Source organism: Crocodylus porosus, unplaced genomic scaffold (genome assembly GCF_001723895.1).
Source record: "Crocodylus porosus isolate Cpor-Errol unplaced genomic scaffold, CroPor_comp1, whole genome shotgun sequence".
Lineage (NCBI taxonomy): Eukaryota > Metazoa > Chordata > Crocodylia > Crocodylidae > Crocodylus > Crocodylus porosus.
In genome coordinates, this window is record NW_017728923.1 from 14,951,375 (window position 1) to 14,969,689 (window position 18,315).

Genomic DNA, 18,315 nt, shown 5'->3' on the forward strand with positions numbered 1-18,315 from the left:
AGTGAAAGGCTGAACTCCTCCTTCAGGGGAAGGGGGTTTTGGGGGGTCCAGGCTGCCGATAGCTTGGTTTGTTGTGTCTGGTGCGGGCTGGACCATGCGGGTTGCGGACCTCGAGCGGCAAAACGGAGGGTGCACGTCTCCCCCTGGAGAAGGCCTTTTTTCCAGGGAGCTGTGTGGGGGCTACTGCCCCTGGACCCACTCTGAGTCCCATGGAGGTATGTGTGAGAAAATGTGCTAAGACCCTCAGTGCTTTGCAGTCCTCTTTAAGGTTAGCTTCATTCAAGCTGATTGCCAGAGGGGCAGTATGTGGAGAGGTCTGTGCTGCCCTGCTTTGTTTTTCTGGTAGAAAAAACTTATCTGGAGATGCCTGGAAACAACCATTCAAATGCTGAGTCTCTGAAGAGCAGAGAGCTAGACTCCTGTGTACACATTTCCTTGTGCTCTGCAGGCTCCCTCAGTCTGCCTGGAGACAGATAGTAGCAGTGCAAAGGGCTGCCCTGATTGGCTGGCCCAGACTGCATGGGGTCAGCCTGTATGTCTCTACAGCACAATGGAGTTGGGGGGGGTTCTGCTCCTTGCTGGGCTGGAGTAGTAGAGCCCAGTGAGCAACACAGTGTCTCCTTAAAAGCAGCCAGGAATGCTAGAGGAGTATACTGTGGAGTCTTTCAAAAGAGAATATGTACGGACATTCATTCTTCTGGGAATAATTTAACCATAGTTGTTTCCTGTTTTATTTTTCTCCCAGAGCAGCCCTTTTACTTTTGAACATCTGTGCACTTGTGGTTTCTCCTGGGAGAGCAGCCATTCTCCCAGGAGAAACTGAAGGTCTGTATATGGATAGAGCTAGCTTAGATGTGACCTCTTTATAACATTAGACTGCAAGCAGAAGGTTGGATTTCTTCTGCAACAAAGCGTTTTATCCTAGCATCTACAGGCATACAAGCTGCCTGTCCCATATTAAGTACCTTAGAGGCGTCTGAGAGAGTGCTTTTTCCTGGGGGGGGAAAAAAAGGGTATTTTCCATTATCACTAAAATTGTGGCTGTAAATTATTCCCCCATATCTCTTTTGATGCAAGTAAAAGCCTTGGATACTTGGACCTAATGTCTGTTTTTATTCTTGAAGAATGTCGGTTCTCTAGACCCAAGTTGTGTTAGCTAATATAACTGCTTCAGAAGTCTTTTCAGTTCATACCTTTTTATTTAATAAATTACTTGTTAGTATTAGAAGTTGAAACTGGTTGAAACATTAGTGGTATGCTTCTTTGAAGAGTAAATATAACAAAAATAGACAGTATTTTTGAGAGCTATATTATAGGTGGTTACAAGTAGAGCTTTGGGCTAAAAACAATGTTGGGTTTACCCCATTTATGATTGTCCAGGGCTTTGAATCGCATCAAAACAGGCATGGGGCAGTCATTTGTACATGCAGTTTGAATAGCAATTAACTTGAATTAGCAGGTGTGTGGGGAGTCTCAGTACTTTACAGGCACTTAAACTGGGATAATCAATGTGTACATCTGTAGGATCCAGCAGATCTCTGTTGGCTTTGTCCCTGGGAGAAATCAAACATCTGCTTTTTAACTTCATAGTAAATGTGATTTTATAGGTTGATTAGTACCAGTGCATCCTCGGTTATTGTTTATTAATTAGCCCTTTGAGAACCACGTTTGGTGTGTGAGTGGTATGGCCAAAGCAACTTTCCAGATTTAGCACAAGTAAGCAGTATCCTGGTACGTTGTTCTAGCTTTTGGAAACAGTCTGACAATTTCTGTTGCTTTTGTATGGTTTCTCTTTGAGTCCTGTGATGAAAAACTATAACTCTTGTGCTCAAATGGTTTGGCTGTCCACTAACTGGCTGCAATAGTCACTTTTCCCAAGTTTAACACAGCAACAATGTAATTTTGGCTGAAACTGATCCAGGTTTGTCTCCCTTTTTCAAATAACAGTCTGTTATGCTGATCTACATTTTAGCTGTTTCTGAACGGTGTGCATTGTCATAAATTTCACATTTATGAATGGAAATGTAACCTATATTAATAGGGTAATCATATGTCCTGGTTTAACTAAGATGGTGCCAGATTTTGGAGGCTGGTCCTTGCCAGTTGTTGAGAATTATCATGGGCATCCCACAAATGCAGGGGCAAGGGACGCAGTCCGCCTGGGAGTTGGGGCAGTGAAAAGCGCCTTGCAGGTGGACAGGCAGGTATCGTTGCCTTCCCAGCATGCTACCCTGCCCCTGCCGACTTGTGAAGGCAGAGGGACGGAGTCCAATAAATGTCCTGGATTTCCTTATGATCAGCCTACATATTAATGATTTGTATAACAAACATTTATTTCTTTGGCAGTCCTAGTTTTGCTGCTTTGATTCCCATCTATCAGTTCAACAGCAGCGGTGGGGCTGGATAAGGTGTTTCCACAGTTTTCGGTGTAGTATCACCTTCATGGCTTTATCTTTAAGCTTTTCTTTTCTATATCATTCTTGACAGCATCTGTCTAATTCATCTGTGGTCTTCCTGTTTTTTATTTCCCTGCACTGTGGTACATATTGCCATAAGCATTATGTCTTACTGGTTAATTCTTAATTCCTCTCAGCCAGCCAATATCTCCAGTCAATAGCTTTCATTCATCTTTTTTTCTTTTTTTAATTCTATCATTCTAATTTCTACAGTAATGTGAGAGCAACAGTCACCTTGCATACCTTGATGCTCATGTTTATCAAGGTATCTTTAGTCTGTTAATACTGAGATCAATACTGTTTGTCAATTTACTGTATACTTCCACATACCATAACTCCTATTTTATCTCTTGATACTAAAACTATTACTGTTTCCTATAGCTATTGAACAAATTTAGTTATATTGTTTTCCTGCTTCATTCTTATGGTCATTTTAAACCAGGGTCATAAAAAATAGGTCCTGTGGGCTGGATCTGACTGTGAAGCCATATTATCCTGCCCCCAGTGCTGCCAAGTGAGTCTCAGAGTAATCCAGAGGCAGAACACAGGGTGCACCAGATGGTCCCATGTGTCTCACACGGTGCCTGCTTCAGCCTGTGTCCCTGAGCAGCAGCGCAGTGACCATGTTACCTTTCTGAGGATATTCAACACAGCCACTGTGGTGGTGGCTCCAGAACCATGCTGCATGGTCCTGGAGCAGCTGGAATAGGACCAGGCCACATGTGGTGGCCTCTTAAGGGCATTCTCTGGGTCCAGAATGAAGGGCTGGCTTGTAGATCCAATCCAGTCCATATACAGGTCCCACAGTAGCCATCTAGCCCAGGGGGCTGAATTAATTTGTCACCCCTGTTTTACGATACTATAAAAGAAAGATCATTATCTAAATGTAACATAACTAAAACACTTCCTGAAAAATGTGAACTGGTATGCCAAACATTAATGCTGAACCTTGAAACTAACCCTGTTAACCTTGAAATAAATACTGAATGTTCTTACAACAAAAATATTCCATAAGCTGTTTGTCCACTCTAATTTCACTTGATTAGATTAATTCTATCCATCTAATCAGTTTCTAGTGGAGATGCACTGATACATTGGTCCATATTGTATAGGCATTGATAAAAGGAAAATTGACATCATCAGCAATTGGCTTTTTTGGTTGAAGTAGCTGAAAATGTCACTGGTAAAGTAAATGCCATGTGCATGCTTGCAGCCACAGCATTCATGTGGCCAGCCTGGAGAGCAAGCATCCGGCTGGTAAGTCTGTTAAGGGAGAGGTGGGTGGAGGGAAGGGGTTTGGAGGGGTGCAGATGCAGACCCCTGCAGTGAGGGAGGGAATGGGGTGCTGCCAGGTGCTGCCCAGTCACTCATGCAGGGCGGGGGGTGGATCCCACTGCTATGCACACCCCCTGGGGAGTCATGGGAGGGGCATGTGCCCCCCAGATCTGTCCACAGGGAGAGGGTGAGCTGCCACTGCAGGCTGGTGTCAGGGGCAGAGCTGGGCTCTTCACAGCAGGAGATTTGGGCTGGGGCTATGTTCAGTGTGGGTGGTGGCGCTGTGAGGGGAGTTATGAGAGGGGGCTATGGCAAATTTTAGGGTGGTTGTAGCCCACCATGTAGCACCCCCCACTCCTGCACTGCTGCTGCCCACCCTGAACAGAGCCCTGACCCAGCCCGCTCCACCAGGATGAGTCCAGCACCACCCTCAGCCCACAGCAGCAGCTTGCCCTTACCCTGCACGCTGATCCTAGGGGTACATGTCCCCCATGGCCCCCTCTGGGGTACATGTAGTGGTAGGATCCATCCCCGTACGCCCATGGACGAGCCTCTCGCAGCTCAGTCCTGTGCTCCGCCCTGACAGGGCAGCGCCTGCCACTGTACCAGCCCCACTCCCTCCCTTACCACAGGGGCCTCTATCTGCCACCACCACACCCCTTCCCTCCCCTCTCCAAGTTGCCAGGCTGCATATCGGCCATTGGTATTGGCTGTTATGGGTCATTAATAATTGGCCATCGATATTGGCGCAAAAAATTTTTATTGGTGTACCTGTAATTTCTATCTGTCTAATCAATGCTGTACATTCTTAAAGCTTTCTGTAAATCATTCTGTAAGGTGCTATCAAAAGCTTGATGAGGTTTAAAGTTGTTAAAACAGTTTTGTAGAACAATTTGGCATTGTTCTGCAGTTTAAGTTAATGATCATTAACTCGAACAACTAATTAACATGTTGCTTATGGTAAGGACATTTCTGCTAACAACTCAAACTTTCAAAGGATTAAAGGTACAAGCATCTCCGAGGCTTGCAACTCGAGAAATCCTTTATCAAAACTGCAAGACCAAGCTTGACATTCCTGATACGATGTAAAGAAAGAATCTTTTCCTTCATATGATTGTTTCTCTCCTTATCTTTCATAAGAAGACAAAAATGTATTTAATCTGAAGGCAGGGTAGCAGCTTTAAGATTTAACTTAGTCAGAAAAGCATAAGCTTTTGTAGGCTACAGTCCACTTTGTCAGATGGTATATGAAAAACAGCATAATATCTGACCAAGTAAGCTGTGGCCAATGAAAGGTTGTGTTTCTGAATAAGCTAATCTTAATGTGCCACTGTGCACTGCTTATACATCATAAGGAAATGAAAGAGGACAAGCCTTAAGCACGTGTGTGTGTGTGTGTATATATATGCACACTTAAGTAATTTTTAAACTTATTTTAATTTCTTTGCAAGCATTTAAGTATCATGCTTAGACATTTTCTTATGTTATTCTGCCTTTCATCTTGAATTGCTGCTTTTGTTGTACGAGCTTCACAGAACAAAGAGGTTTAATGTTTGGTAAACCATCTCTTTTTAAGCACTGGGTAAGTATCATGGGTATAGAAATGAAAATTCAGGTAATATTTGGAATTTGTCTTGCTGGTTTGATATGCATGGTATGTGTATCAATGGTTGTGGTTAAGCAATAACAACACCCTGTCATCTGCCAGCTACTTTTCAAGTTCTTTATTGCCTTTTCCTTTCTTTTAAATCTTCTTTCTTAGACTATGTGCACATATTCAGATAATCTAAGAGAATTTTCCCAGGTCTGTTCTTCTGGTAGAGAAAATTTCCCAGAGCTGTGTATACAGATATTTGAATGCTGAGGCCCTGAAGATTGAAGAACTTGCAGTGCTGACACTGTTCACCTGGGGAGGAGGGTGCTATAAACGCATTTCAGCATGATCTGTAGGTTCCCCCATCTTTCCTGGTGAAAGATGGCAGCAGTGCATAGGGCACCCCTGATTGACTGACACAAACTGCCCCCGTCAGGCTATTTCTGTGCAATACAATGTGGGGGTTGTGACTGGGGCATTTTCTGCTCCCTGCTGGAGCAGCAGAGTCCAGTGAGTGACACGCTGTTTCCCTGGAAGCGAAGCAGGGGGAATTCTAGACAACCATGTTCTCCTGAGAGAAGCCACAACATGTGCAGACATTCACTCTCTCAGGAGAAATTCTCAAGTGTAATGTAGAAACTCTTGGGAGTGATTTAAGCCTGATTGTTCCCAGGTTATTTTTCTCCTGGAGCGGCTATTTTTACTCTCGGAGAAAAAGCCTGAATATCTGTATACTCGTGGTTTCTTCTGGGTGAGCAGTGACTCTTGTAGGAGAATCTGAATGTCTGTATGAAACCTTAGTGCAGTCTTCAGCTATCCCTTTTGAGTGGCACTACTTGAGATAGTAGAAGTGGGGCCTCCCTAAGAGATGGAACTTGTTCTGCTTGCATGTTTCTGTCAGTACTTATTCTTAAAGTCCTCAGTTGTCTTCATCTCTGATCCTGATCGCAAACCATGGCAAGCACACTTGTCCTTATTCATCTGCAGTTTTCCTATTTATCAGTAAATAGGGCCTCCCATCTGCGTAGTTGTATCTTATAGGGTTCTTTTAACTCTTGTCCTTAACTTCCTTAATTTGATTAACCAGAATCCAGTTTCTTTGTCCTGGAGCCTATATATTCTCCTAACCAAACTGAGGCCCTGTCTGAACCTGTGTCCAAATCCTGCCTAGCCATCCGCCGCCCCCCACCTCAGGCCTGGACTCCATTTTGAATATTAGCTTTAACACATTAATTAGCTGCTTAAACATTTTAAGATATTAAGGCATAAAGCCATAGTAAATGTAATGTAAAGAACAGACCTGCTTTATTAATAATTTCCAGCTCTGACTTTTAATTAACTTCAAACATTTGATTTGATTCAAACAGACTTCTAAAATACTGGCATTTGCAGCAGAATTGAGAGAGAAATGCTTTTAAATTATGTAATTCTTCATGAATCTGGTTTTAAAGTATAGGGTTTTTTTATTCCAGGGCATGAAAGATGGAGCCTTCAAATATGATAATCCGGAAGCCTTGGAGAGCAAGAAAAACTATGACGCAAAGTAGTCGAAAGCAAGTGAAAATGCTGAATAAAATAAAGACAATTTCAGGACAAGAAAAGTTTGTAAATCTTGAGGAGGATCACTCTGATCAATTGAACTCCATGGACGTAAGCAACAGAAGTAACGATACTGTAAAAGAAAGATCATTATCTAAATGTAACATAACTAAAACACTTCCTGAAAAATGTGAACTGGTATGCCAAACATTAATGCTGAACCTTGAAACTGACCCTGTTAACCTTGAAGTAAATACTGAATGTTCTTACGATAAAAATATTAATCAAAATCGATGTAAAAAAGAATCCCAAGATCCTACCCCCGAGAAGTCTTGTAACAAAATATGTGATGCAAAGCAGTTTTTAAGTTCTGGGTGTCTACAAGACATACTGGATAATTGGCATGAAAATGAATTAACTTCACCATCGTCCAAACCAGTTGAAGTGCATCTTTATTCACAACCAAATGGATTACCTGTTGAATTAAAAAGGAGCACTTATTTAAAAGGCAAAGCTAGCAGCGTCTTTGAGGATGAAAGAACTAATGGTATGAATCCTGATTTAGAAGAGACTGACACAAAAGTAGAAACAAATATTTCCAAAAAATCTATTCCCACTTCAGAAAGGACAGATACCATGGAAGATTCAAATAACCTAAAGCATGAGAATAATATTAGTTCAGTTACTCCCACACGGCTTGAGACAGATAAAACTGATTTTGAGAGCAAAATGCCATATGGGAATGGTTATCCAAATGTTTTTGAAGATGATAAAACTGATCTTAAACTACAGGATATGTCACCTGAATCTAATTTTGGTAAGCACTTTCTTCTAATTACCTGACTGTTTTTGAGATTCTTTAATTTTAGCTTATTGTAATTGATAAATTCAGAAATGTACCATTGTAAGAGTTCAGTCAAGAGTATACTTGTAACACTTTGCAGTTTACTTTCTGGCATGTTAGTTTGTAGTGCTGAAACAGCATGGATAAACAAGTACTCTAGTGGTGAGGCCAAATGCCATCCTTCCAGCTATTCAACTTCACCCATGTCTTGATACTTTTTTGAAACAGGAAGAGAGATGACAAATTTAGAGCATACAGTTCAGGAAGGAAGTGGTGAGAGGAGAGAAAAGAGAAGCAATATAAAGACTTGCATGAAAAGTTGAAAGAGAGACTAAAATGAGGCAGACCTAAAAAAACGGAATGAAGAAAAGTGAATTGGAAATTTCAGAATTGAATATGAAACAGGAAAATCCATTTTACTAGTAACTAACCCCATCTACAGTTAAGTTTAGGAAAGATACATTGATTTCATAAAATCACGTTCGGACTGTGAGAAGTAAAAGGAGGAAACAAAGAAACGAGATGAGTCTGTCTTATCTCAGTTGCTTGAATAAAAGCAGTGGTGCTCAGGCTTCTGGCCCTACAGATTACATGAGCGGTATGTCACGGTCGCTGTCCTTGTGTGTTTTATCAATGGGTTGTCACTGTTAAAGTCTCGGGGACTGTGGTGCTGGCAAAAAGGTGTAGCCAGGATATCCCAACACCAGTCTTGTTTTAAAGAACGACCACAGGTTCGGTTCAGTGACAAAGGCACGGTCAGGTTTGTTGTCTACAAGGCATGGCCCTAATACACTCATGATCTGGCAGACAAGGTGTTGGCACAACACCACGTAGGATTCCATAGCCCAACACAGAGTTCCTATGATTTCTAATTGTTTTATACAGTGGTCAAAACAAATTACATACTACATTCTACCAATATCTTGAATACCTTGAGCCTTCCTGTACCATGGGTTTGTTCCAGATCCTGATCTGAGTATTCCCATTCCATCCTTATCTTGGTATTAGGCCATCATGCAGCTTATGCAGCCATCTCCTCCTCATCTCATGTCATGAGTGCACATCTGGGCCATATCTTAATTGCATTCCAAGTTTTGCTTATGTAAGGAGTTCATGCATCGGCCAGGTTTGCTGGTCACTTCTCTGACCAGTGGGAGGTGTGTGTGTGAGTTCCAGCGAGGCCTACAATATGGAGCTGATCTATGGGCCAGATCTGGTGTGTGGCATTGGTCCATGGATGTGATCCAGCATGCTGACCCAGCCACATGCATAGGTCTGATACCACACTTGCCCCAATCATAGAAAATTAGGGTTGGAAGAGACCTTGGGAGGTCATCTGGTGCAACCCCAAGTCTTCTGTTCCAGACCCAGCTGTATGCCATCTCAACCCTATGTACAAGGCCACATCATCCAAGCTGCAGGGTCCCTCATGGGTCCAGAAACTGGGCAGCAGGGAAGCTGCAAGTAATGCTGCTCCCCCACTGCCAGAGTTTTGGACCTATAGGAAGATGCAAGGGCCAGAAGTTGAGCACCTTTGGATAAGAGGGAATAAATGAAATGGGCTGTGGGGAGAGGGGATGGGTAAGTTTGATTACAAACATTAAAATGTTTTCAAATGGTACTGGTTTTTTTTTTTTTCCTTACGTAAAACATTATTTGGTATATATCCCTTGCTAGCTAATTCTTCTTGTTTTCAGCTTCACAAGCAGCTCTGGTCCTCTTTTTTTCTTTTTCTTTAACCTTGAAAACTATGAACTATTCTGTTGACCAGATTATTGTGTTACACAATAACCAGTTCAGTGCCTCTATTTGTGCCTAGCCTAATCTATGAAGTGTTACTATATAAACAAATTTGTCAGCAGTCTTCGCTGAAATGATGATGAAAGCGTAGACCAGGATAAAACATGTTCAAGTGTTGTCAAACTAACTGATTACATTCCTACTGCATAAGGGTTCCCCATACAGAAATTATGAATAAAGAAGCTTAATTGAACTGCTGGCATTGATTCTTAAATCTCTAGCATCTATGTTGACTGGATACCTTTTATTTAAGCTGTGGTAGAGTTCCAGCTCCTCTGAGGAATTTTTAAAATTGCTTAGCTGTTATTTCACATCTATATTGATTGTGTTCAAGGCTTATGGCCATTAGTATTGTTTCCTCTACTATTATCCACTCACAGTTTCTGCTTTGATTCTATTTTGAGGCAAAAATGAGTTTTTTACAGTGGCAGTTTCAATGTTTATAACGAGTCAGTTGGTTACAACCAACTGTAACAGGGTCCCTTGCTCATTTCTGAGGGGGGAGAGAGACCCCAGGGTCAGCTGGCTAGCCTCGGCCCCTGGAACAGAATTACGATGGCAAAGGGGCTTTAAATAAAATGCCTGCCCATCCCAGGTATAGGCCTGTCGATCACTGCCTGGGGTAGAAGTAGAAGATGAAGTGACTCGGAGAGACTTGCAAGCCCAAGGCCTGACCCAGAGAGGGCAGTCTAGCTGTAGGAGCTGCAGGAGGCAGATCTCCTGGGAAGAGACCGTGTGAGCTGCTCACGTAGGAAGGACTCTGGGCTGCAGGGGAGCTGGAAGAAACCCTCTACCGTGAGCAGCGACAGAAGTTCTGTGAGCCTTTGTGATAGTGCTACCACAGGGAAAGAGCAACCCCAGGAAGGGAACCTTTTGTTTTGGGAACAGATACTCATGTTTTTGGTTTCTGTTTAAACTAGAGGACTGGATGTAGCTGTAAGAGAAAGATTTGAGGTCACAGGGGTGCGGCAAGGGCACCCAACACAGAGCACTTCTAGGGCTTGAAGCCTGGTGGGCTGCGTGAGTGCAGAAGCCCAAACGCTTCAGAAGGAGGACTGTTGCTTGTTGTAAGGTATTCAGTTCTCTGACAAACACAGTGGTGCCAGACAGTAGAGACTAGGGTGCAGGGCCAGAGCCCGTGAAGGGCAAGACCAGGGCCCAAGGGGCCCAGAGCTTGTGAGGGGCAAGATAAGAGCCGAGGCCCAAAAGCCAAGCGTCCTGGTACAGTGGACCTCAGGTGGAATGACCCAGCTAAGATAAAGTGGGTCAAGGTCAGGGGGCCTCAAACCTGTCAAGGGCTGACCACTGCAAAGCCCCTTCTACTTCTCTGTGAGACCATAACATCAACATCAAGGCACGGCAGGTGAGGTAACTGTGTGAGAGAACCCTGAGAGGCCGGAGTGGGTAACAGTGGGTCCAGGTCGTGGCCATGAGGGGAGAACTTGCCGCTCAAGTGCCATGTGCGTTACAGCAACACAGTATAGTTTGTGTCCATACAATAACTTTTCTTTCAACCAGACTTTGTGTTTGTGTCTGTTCACCTCATTCACTGCCTGGCAGGTGGAGCAGGAAGTAGAATGGACACCATCAGATCAGGTAGGAAGCAGAAGGAAGAGGATTGGACAGGTGAAAGGGATCAGAGTGGTACTGGGGGAGGAGGGTTGTAGTGCTTATTTGTGGCAAGCCTGCCAAAGAAGTTGGCTCCCACTGCTCTACAGTATTGGTTAGAAGTTCTCGTCTGTGCTGGGGTTGGAGAGGAGTAGTGCTGCAATGGTCAATGTAAGTTATACTGTGGGCAAAAATCCCTATTCATATAGGATTACATCACACACACTTTCTTTTCTCATTTCTTTCAGAATAGTAAACTGTCCTCCAAATGCCCTTTCTTCTTCTCGTTGGACATTTTCAGATCCCAAATGAATAACCATTTTGGAATAGCTCTTGTATTGATTTAATTTCTGAAAATACATGATACAAGTTTACTGGTTCTGTATTTCAAAAGTCTGACTTGGTTTATTTACTGTCAGAGATACAATATCTGATCCCTCAGGCCTACAGTAGTATTGCTAACTAGAGGTGCACTGATGCATCAGTGTATATTGAATCAGTACCAATAAAAGGAAAATTGATGTTATCAGGAATTGGCCTCTTTTTGGCTGATGTGATTGATAATGTTGCTGATAAATGTCATGTGTATGTGTGCAACATGCACACGGCCAGGAGTGCAGCCCAGCAGCTTGGAGAGCAGCGTCCAGCTGGTAGGGCTGTGTGGGAGGGATGGGGTATGGGGGGCAGATCGAGGACCCCATGGTGAGGGAGGGAGTGTGGCTGTGCAGGGCGAGGGTGGGCTGCCCGCTTAGGGCCAGGGCTGTGCCAGCCTGTTCTCAGCAGGGGAGCTGGGCCAGGGCTGTGTTCAGGGCTGGCAGGGGCAGGGTGGATGGTGCTGGGGAGGGGAGCGCTGTGGCAAACTTTGGGGTGGCTGTAGCCCTCCTTCCCAGCACTGCCACTGCCTGCCCCACCTGGCCAAGCCCCCACCAAGTAGAGGCTGGTGCAGCCCTGGCCACAAGTGTGCAGCCCGCCGTTGCCCCATGCACATATCGGGGGGACATGTGCCCCCCATGTGTCCCTCTGGGTGTGCACAGTGATAGGTGCCGCACTTCCCAGATGAGCCGCCTGAGGCTCTGTCCTGTGCCCTGCCCCACCCTGGCTGTGAAGCACCTGCCCCAGCCCCAGCTGTGAATGCCTCGATCTGCGTTGCGTCGCCCCGCCCCGCCCCTGGCCCCACAGACTTCCCAGCCAGATGCTGCTTTCCAAGCTGCTGGGCTGCATATGAGCAAACAGGTCAGTATGGGCCAGTATGGCTGGTTAATAATCAGCCATCAGTATTGGCCTAAAAAATCTTTATCGGTTCACCCTTACAGAAACTGTAATGGATCCTAGTATCTGTTGAGATTCAAGGTGATTCTCTGCATATCCCACTTGTTTTATGCCATTAGTATGTCTTTGTTTCATTAAGTTCATCAGGGCTGGTGATCACTGCTGGTGATGATACTAGGGAAGCTAACCACAGTGTAAGTAATAATGAGAGGTTTGTAATACGGAATATGCTCGCTGTAAATAGAAATCTTAAGAAAATATGGTTGCCACTCCCTAACAAGACTGTACCGCTTATCTGCAAATGGAGACTTAGCCACATATAGGTGTGTTTTTAAAACAAAGGGGCGCACACACATATGTATGTGAGAGAGAGACAGAGAAGTGTGTATGTGTATGCATATATTGATATTGCTTGTGAAGAATGTAGCCAAAGAAGGATTTTCTGTTTGGATGTGTATCTACCTTATATGTCTGTTGAAAAGTTTTATAGAGCATGGGGTGAGCATTTCTCTAGAACAGTGCTGTCCAACATCTACTCCAGGATAAGGCAGGCTCCGTTTAACTTTCTTGTTTGCTTTTTCAACTTTTCAATACATGAACTTTGTTTAAAAGTAAAAACAGTGTATATGTAATATCACCCTTTTGAACAGCAGTCTTGAACAGCTTAAGCTTGCTACAGATTCCATTCACACATCCAAGGAGTTCCAATATTACCTGATTCTTACCCTGCAATTTTAAATTTAGTTCACTTAAGCGAGAAGTACTATCTGTGAAGGAAGCTAAGCTGATCGAAATTCAGGAGACAAAAGTCTCTCCAAGTTCTACAGTGTCAGCTTTCACTTGTTCTTTTAGGAACACTGGATTTCCTTGATTGAGAGCAAGAACTTTTGAAAACTTTAGTAGTTGCATAGCATATATGTGAACAAAGAGACAAATACACAGGTGGCATTTCTTCCAAAAAAGGAATTGAATTTCCTGTGTAACAAAGATTTATTTCCACCATGAATGAACCTTCATGATCATTTTCATAACCTCAGCTTGTTTCACTTATTTCCCCCACACAGATTCTTGGTGCCCTAGAGTGAATCACAGAGTATGTCTGCATCCCTTTGTTGGTAGTTAATGACCAGGGTGGATAAAAATCAATGATTTTTTAAAATTAAGAAATGGATTTTTTATTTAAATATTTTTTTTTTTTATTTAATCATAGTTTTTACTTTTTTGTTAAGATGTCCTTGCCACTCTCTGAAAGTGTAGTTTCAAAAAGTTAAATGAATAAAGGATATGAAACGAGAAAAACACACTTTTTGCAGAAAACAGTGATTAAATCAAACCTTCCTGACGACTGATTAAAATTGATTTAAATCAAATTGATTTAAATCCAGATTCGCCCTGTTAATGACATTCAATTAAAATAGTATTCATTCAGCTGTTTCTCAAATATATAGTATAGATTTTGTCTTCACTCTTAGAAACATTTGCAGAATATTTTAGAATATCATGTTAAATATTCCATGCTTAAGGAAATAGCTCATGAAGGTGATTGATTATGACAGTATACGTAAACAGTGACTAAAATAAATGGCCTACTTGGGTTTATCGTTACCTTGTTCCATTCTTGAATGCACCAAAAATCGTTACAATTAAAAAAATAAATCGCCTTTAAAATTCTGAGGGGTGAGAGTGGATCCGTTTAACTCTTTTTTTTTTTTCCCTCAATAATTTAATATTTCTTGTATAGAGTGCTTTGGGGTGAAGACCTCACCTATTTCATCAAAACTTAACCTTTAACAAATATTTGACACTGCTTTTGTAAAGTAAAATGTTTAACTTTTCTTTTCTCTTTCCTCTTCTTTTAACTCAAGATACTGTTCAAAGGAAGAGGTTAAGCTCAGGAAATAAGGAAGACTTCCAGTGTAAACGGATCAAAACTTCTGATGAAATCAATGAAGAAAATATTTGTACAGCATCAGTAAAGGATGAGAAAATATGGGAAAAGGTAATTTGCTTTGGTTTATATATATATAAAGCTGACATCTTGTATGAATTAAATGGTTTAGTTTTGATTGTTTACTTGATTTTTAACCTTAGTTGGAGTTGTTAGCAGGGCTAATGATTTTAATCCAAATCAGAGGAATATGAATTTTTATATTTTAGACAGAATGTAAATGGATTTGGGAGGAAATAAAGTATAATCCTAAATTAGTGCTTCTGTAATCTAAAAAAAAAATCCAATTTTTGCCTATATTAATTGATGAAGTAACATGTATTACAATGTGTGTATTACTACAACTTAGTCTGAGCATGCATGAGGTTGCAGGCTGCTTGCTGTTCCTGTTCTGGCTGCCTCCTAAATTGAAGTGGCATGGTTTGTTCTTCAGAGTACTTAGGGTGCCCTAATTAGCTGAGTAGCTAACCTGCCTCCAAGGCAATTAACCTATCTGCATGCATACACTTACACTTCTTCTGACTTGCTTTTGGTTTAGGAGCAGTGGGTTTGAGGACTGCGGTCAAGGACAGTGAATAAATTTACCCTGTAAACTTGGCATTAATCTGTTTCAGTTGGCAGTCATTCTTGCTCTGTACATTCTTGAGTACAACTGCTGGATTTGCAGAGGATAGGCTGATACTGTAGAATGAAGGAAATGAGAGAAGTTAATCAGAAAGGCAAGGAGGGCGAAAATGCCTGGGAAGTTCTTTGTTGCTTTGTTCTCATTAGTAATCAGTGAAACAATGATGGACCAAGAGAAGCAAGAAATCTGGCAGTGTGCTGAGGTCCCGTCTAGTTATGGGTATTGGTATTTGACAGCTTATACCACTGTGCTTCAACACCCGTCTCAGAGCTGCAGGTTGCTTGTGTGAACTGGGGCCTGAAATTGCTCTTGGTATTTAACATAGCGCTTACTTGGAAAACCTCAGCATTTATAAATCATTAGGTTCAGGTTGAAGTGCATCCTAAAACACAGAGGGAACGAAAGTCATAACCAAACCAACAATGTCTCTTTTGTAACACAGTAGAGAGAGCAGTTGCATTACTGGTAACAAAGTAAAACTGATTCATAGCTGATCTCCAAGGAAAAGAATGCTTGTATTTATTTAATTTATTAGTAATTGCTCTTTGGTTTGTCTGTCTTCTACTTCTTGCAATAATAAAATAATTACTACTTGTATAATAAGCAGCTACTTGCCAACAACAGGTTTTTTCCAACTTAATGTTTTGGTTTTCTAACATTTATACTTACAGTACTTACATTTTTAACATCTATATTGATAACATTGAGTGATACTGTACTCTCAATTCTAACCTCTCTGGTAGTAGCATTAAGCATACTGGTATGCTTTGTCAATAATAAAGTATGCCTATGCTAGCAGAGATTGCTAGTATAGCTGTACTAGAGACTTTTCTAGTTTAGTTCTGGCCTTATCTAAACCAGTATAACACAACATTTGTGGTCTCATAGAAAAATGTTTACTTCCCAGGAGTACAAGTCTTATTTGCTCACCGTCAGTTCTTTTTTTAACTCAAAAGCAGTACCAGCCCCTTTCTAGTTTCTGATTCTCAACCCAAAAAGGACAAAAATGTTGTTACAACTCATTCAATGGTGCTTTGCACCTATAAACATTTGTAGGTTCAACTATAAATATGCCTTGCTCTGATCTACCACACGCAGACAGATAATACCGCCATAATGAGAATCATTGAACCCTGCCTCCCAAGTGTCGTGATTTGTTGTCCTGTCCAAAGCATAAAATATTACAGTTATAATGTGTGCAATGATGGTGCATAGGTTTAATTTTTAACTATTTAAAAAATGAAGCAGTATTAAAACTAATGGCTAACGAATGTATTTGGATATATTCATTATTTCAGCAAAAAATGATTTCTTGTTTGGAAAAGTAGTTTTTTTCTTCATTGTAGGTCAAACTTTTGATTTATGAGCGGATGGGTATTTTAAATGATGAATCCTTTAACCATAAAATAGAACGTTTAAATGGAAGAGTTGAACAAACGCAATGCCGAAGAAAACATGAGGAAATAGCTATTACGTTCCTAGTAAGTTGGGTTGTTTGGTTTGGTTTGGTTTGCATCAAATGCTGTATGTTTGTCCTAGAACCATGACTGCATTTCTTCAAGGTATTCAGTTTTCAGAAATACTTTAACATTTGTATACCTCAATTATGCAGTTTTATGTGCACTGAAAAAGTAATCGTACAACCCAGTATCAATTTTCCAAAAGCTTTTTAATTCCTATATTATATCGCATAAAGATCAGCAGTTTCTAATTGTTTTTGTAGTTTAGTTGCACTTTTTGTTATGTTTTGCCCTCTAAATTTGATGAACAGTATATGAATGTATGTAATATTTCAAATTAACACTTATAGTAGTATTTTTTCCTTTCTCTGTAGAAAAAAATATCAAAGCTTGAGAGACGTATTAATGCTGTGATAACATTTCAGAAGAAAATATTGACAAAAACGGTCACTCGTAAGGTATTGTGCAAGATATATGGTCATGTAGATATTAGTAGCAATTTAATCATGAAATGATGGGCACTTTCATAAACAATTTGTTATAATGCATAATATGAAAACGTAACAATGATGGTAATTTTGAAGGTTAAATTGCTTTTGCTTACGTTTCTAATGCATTTATAAGGAATGCCTAATGTAGCTCTGAGATCCCGCCAGGGTAAGTGCAATACCCCAGAGCTGGGGCTGACAGTTCACTGATTATCAGGCCTGTCAAGCCAATTCGAGACCCTGGGCTGTTGGGATCAGCCGTGAGGCAGCCTTGAATGCTCCACACATTCAGTTTAAGGCACGGTACAAACCAGCCATAAGTATTCTGCATTATCTGTGAAATATTTTTATGGCTGGCTTGCCATTTTATGACACTTCTTTAAATTCTGTATGTTCATATGAACGTATTCATTGCCACATGAATGGAATTGTGTAGAGAGATCTTTAGATGGTAAAGCTGAAAGTGCTGTTCAATATCTTAAAAACTCAGCCAATAAATGGAACCATAAGCATTTCATGCAGAGGTCTGAATATTGTATGACCTAGAAAGATCACCTAAAGAAGTATTAATTTTTACAAGGTTTTGGGCTATTTCAGAGCTTGACTTGAAATAGTAAATCTCTTGAGAGGTTCTCTGAGGACTAAGGAAGGTTTTACAAATCTGCAGTGGGGTGCTACTTCTGACTGTTTGTGTACCTGCATAAAGTTCTTCAATAAGCTTGTTAAATTAAGGGAGACAGTTCAACTCAAGTAAACTGTCAGATCTTCATTTTCCTTTATTGGTGCAGTGACAGCTTTTATAACAACTGATAATTGGTCCCAAAGATTTAACATAGGCTTGTGGGCTTAGCCAAATATAGCTTAAGCCATAGTGTTCTTATTTCTCTTTATAGAACTGTAACTTAATTTCTATAAATATTATATACTTTGTACACTGGCAAATGTTACATGCCAGGATTTAAAGAGTTTGTGGCAGAAAATTTTATTCTGCTATTTGACATTTGTTTCTTTTTACAATGAAATTCTTGAATGTGTTTTGTAAAGCAAAAACTAAATATTGAACGTTTGCATTAGGGATTTTTAAAATATTTGTATTTAACAGCAAAATAATTCTAGCACACAAGAAAATTTTGGCATGTTGTCAAATTTGCTTTTTCTTAGGTTGTCATTCTGAAACTTTTTTGGTCAATATTGGGAAGAATGGAACTACAAATACCACTCACTCTTTCTCTCCTTTATATTAACTATTGTTGTAATTCCCCTTAAAAAATCTCCTAAATTTTTGGGGGAAATGTGTTTATGTCCAAAGAGAGTCTCATGTCTAGCACAAAGTTTAGATTTATTTGTATTTGAGAGAGAAATCTCAAAAAAGCCTAGCAAAATCCTATTGAAGAAAGAATTGCATATGC

At 41.0% G+C, this 18,315-nt stretch overlaps 1 protein-coding gene across 1 annotated transcript in view; it reads left to right on the top strand.

Annotated features, from left to right (window-relative positions):
- The first annotated feature begins 230 nt into the window (after positions 1-230).
- Positions 231-18,315, top strand: part of ATF7IP2 (activating transcription factor 7 interacting protein 2) — a 53,334-nt gene continuing 35,249 nt past the window's right edge. Inside the window, exons 1-5 of the mRNA XM_019540094.1 lie at positions 231-268; positions 6,798-7,681; positions 14,251-14,384; positions 16,305-16,439; positions 16,793-16,876. Coding sequence (XP_019395639.1) covers positions 6,808-7,681; positions 14,251-14,384; positions 16,305-16,439; positions 16,793-16,876 — 1,227 coding nt within the window. The 5' untranslated portion in view covers positions 231-268; positions 6,798-6,807. The remainder of the gene's footprint in view (positions 269-6,797; positions 7,682-14,250; positions 14,385-16,304; positions 16,440-16,792; positions 16,877-18,315) is intronic.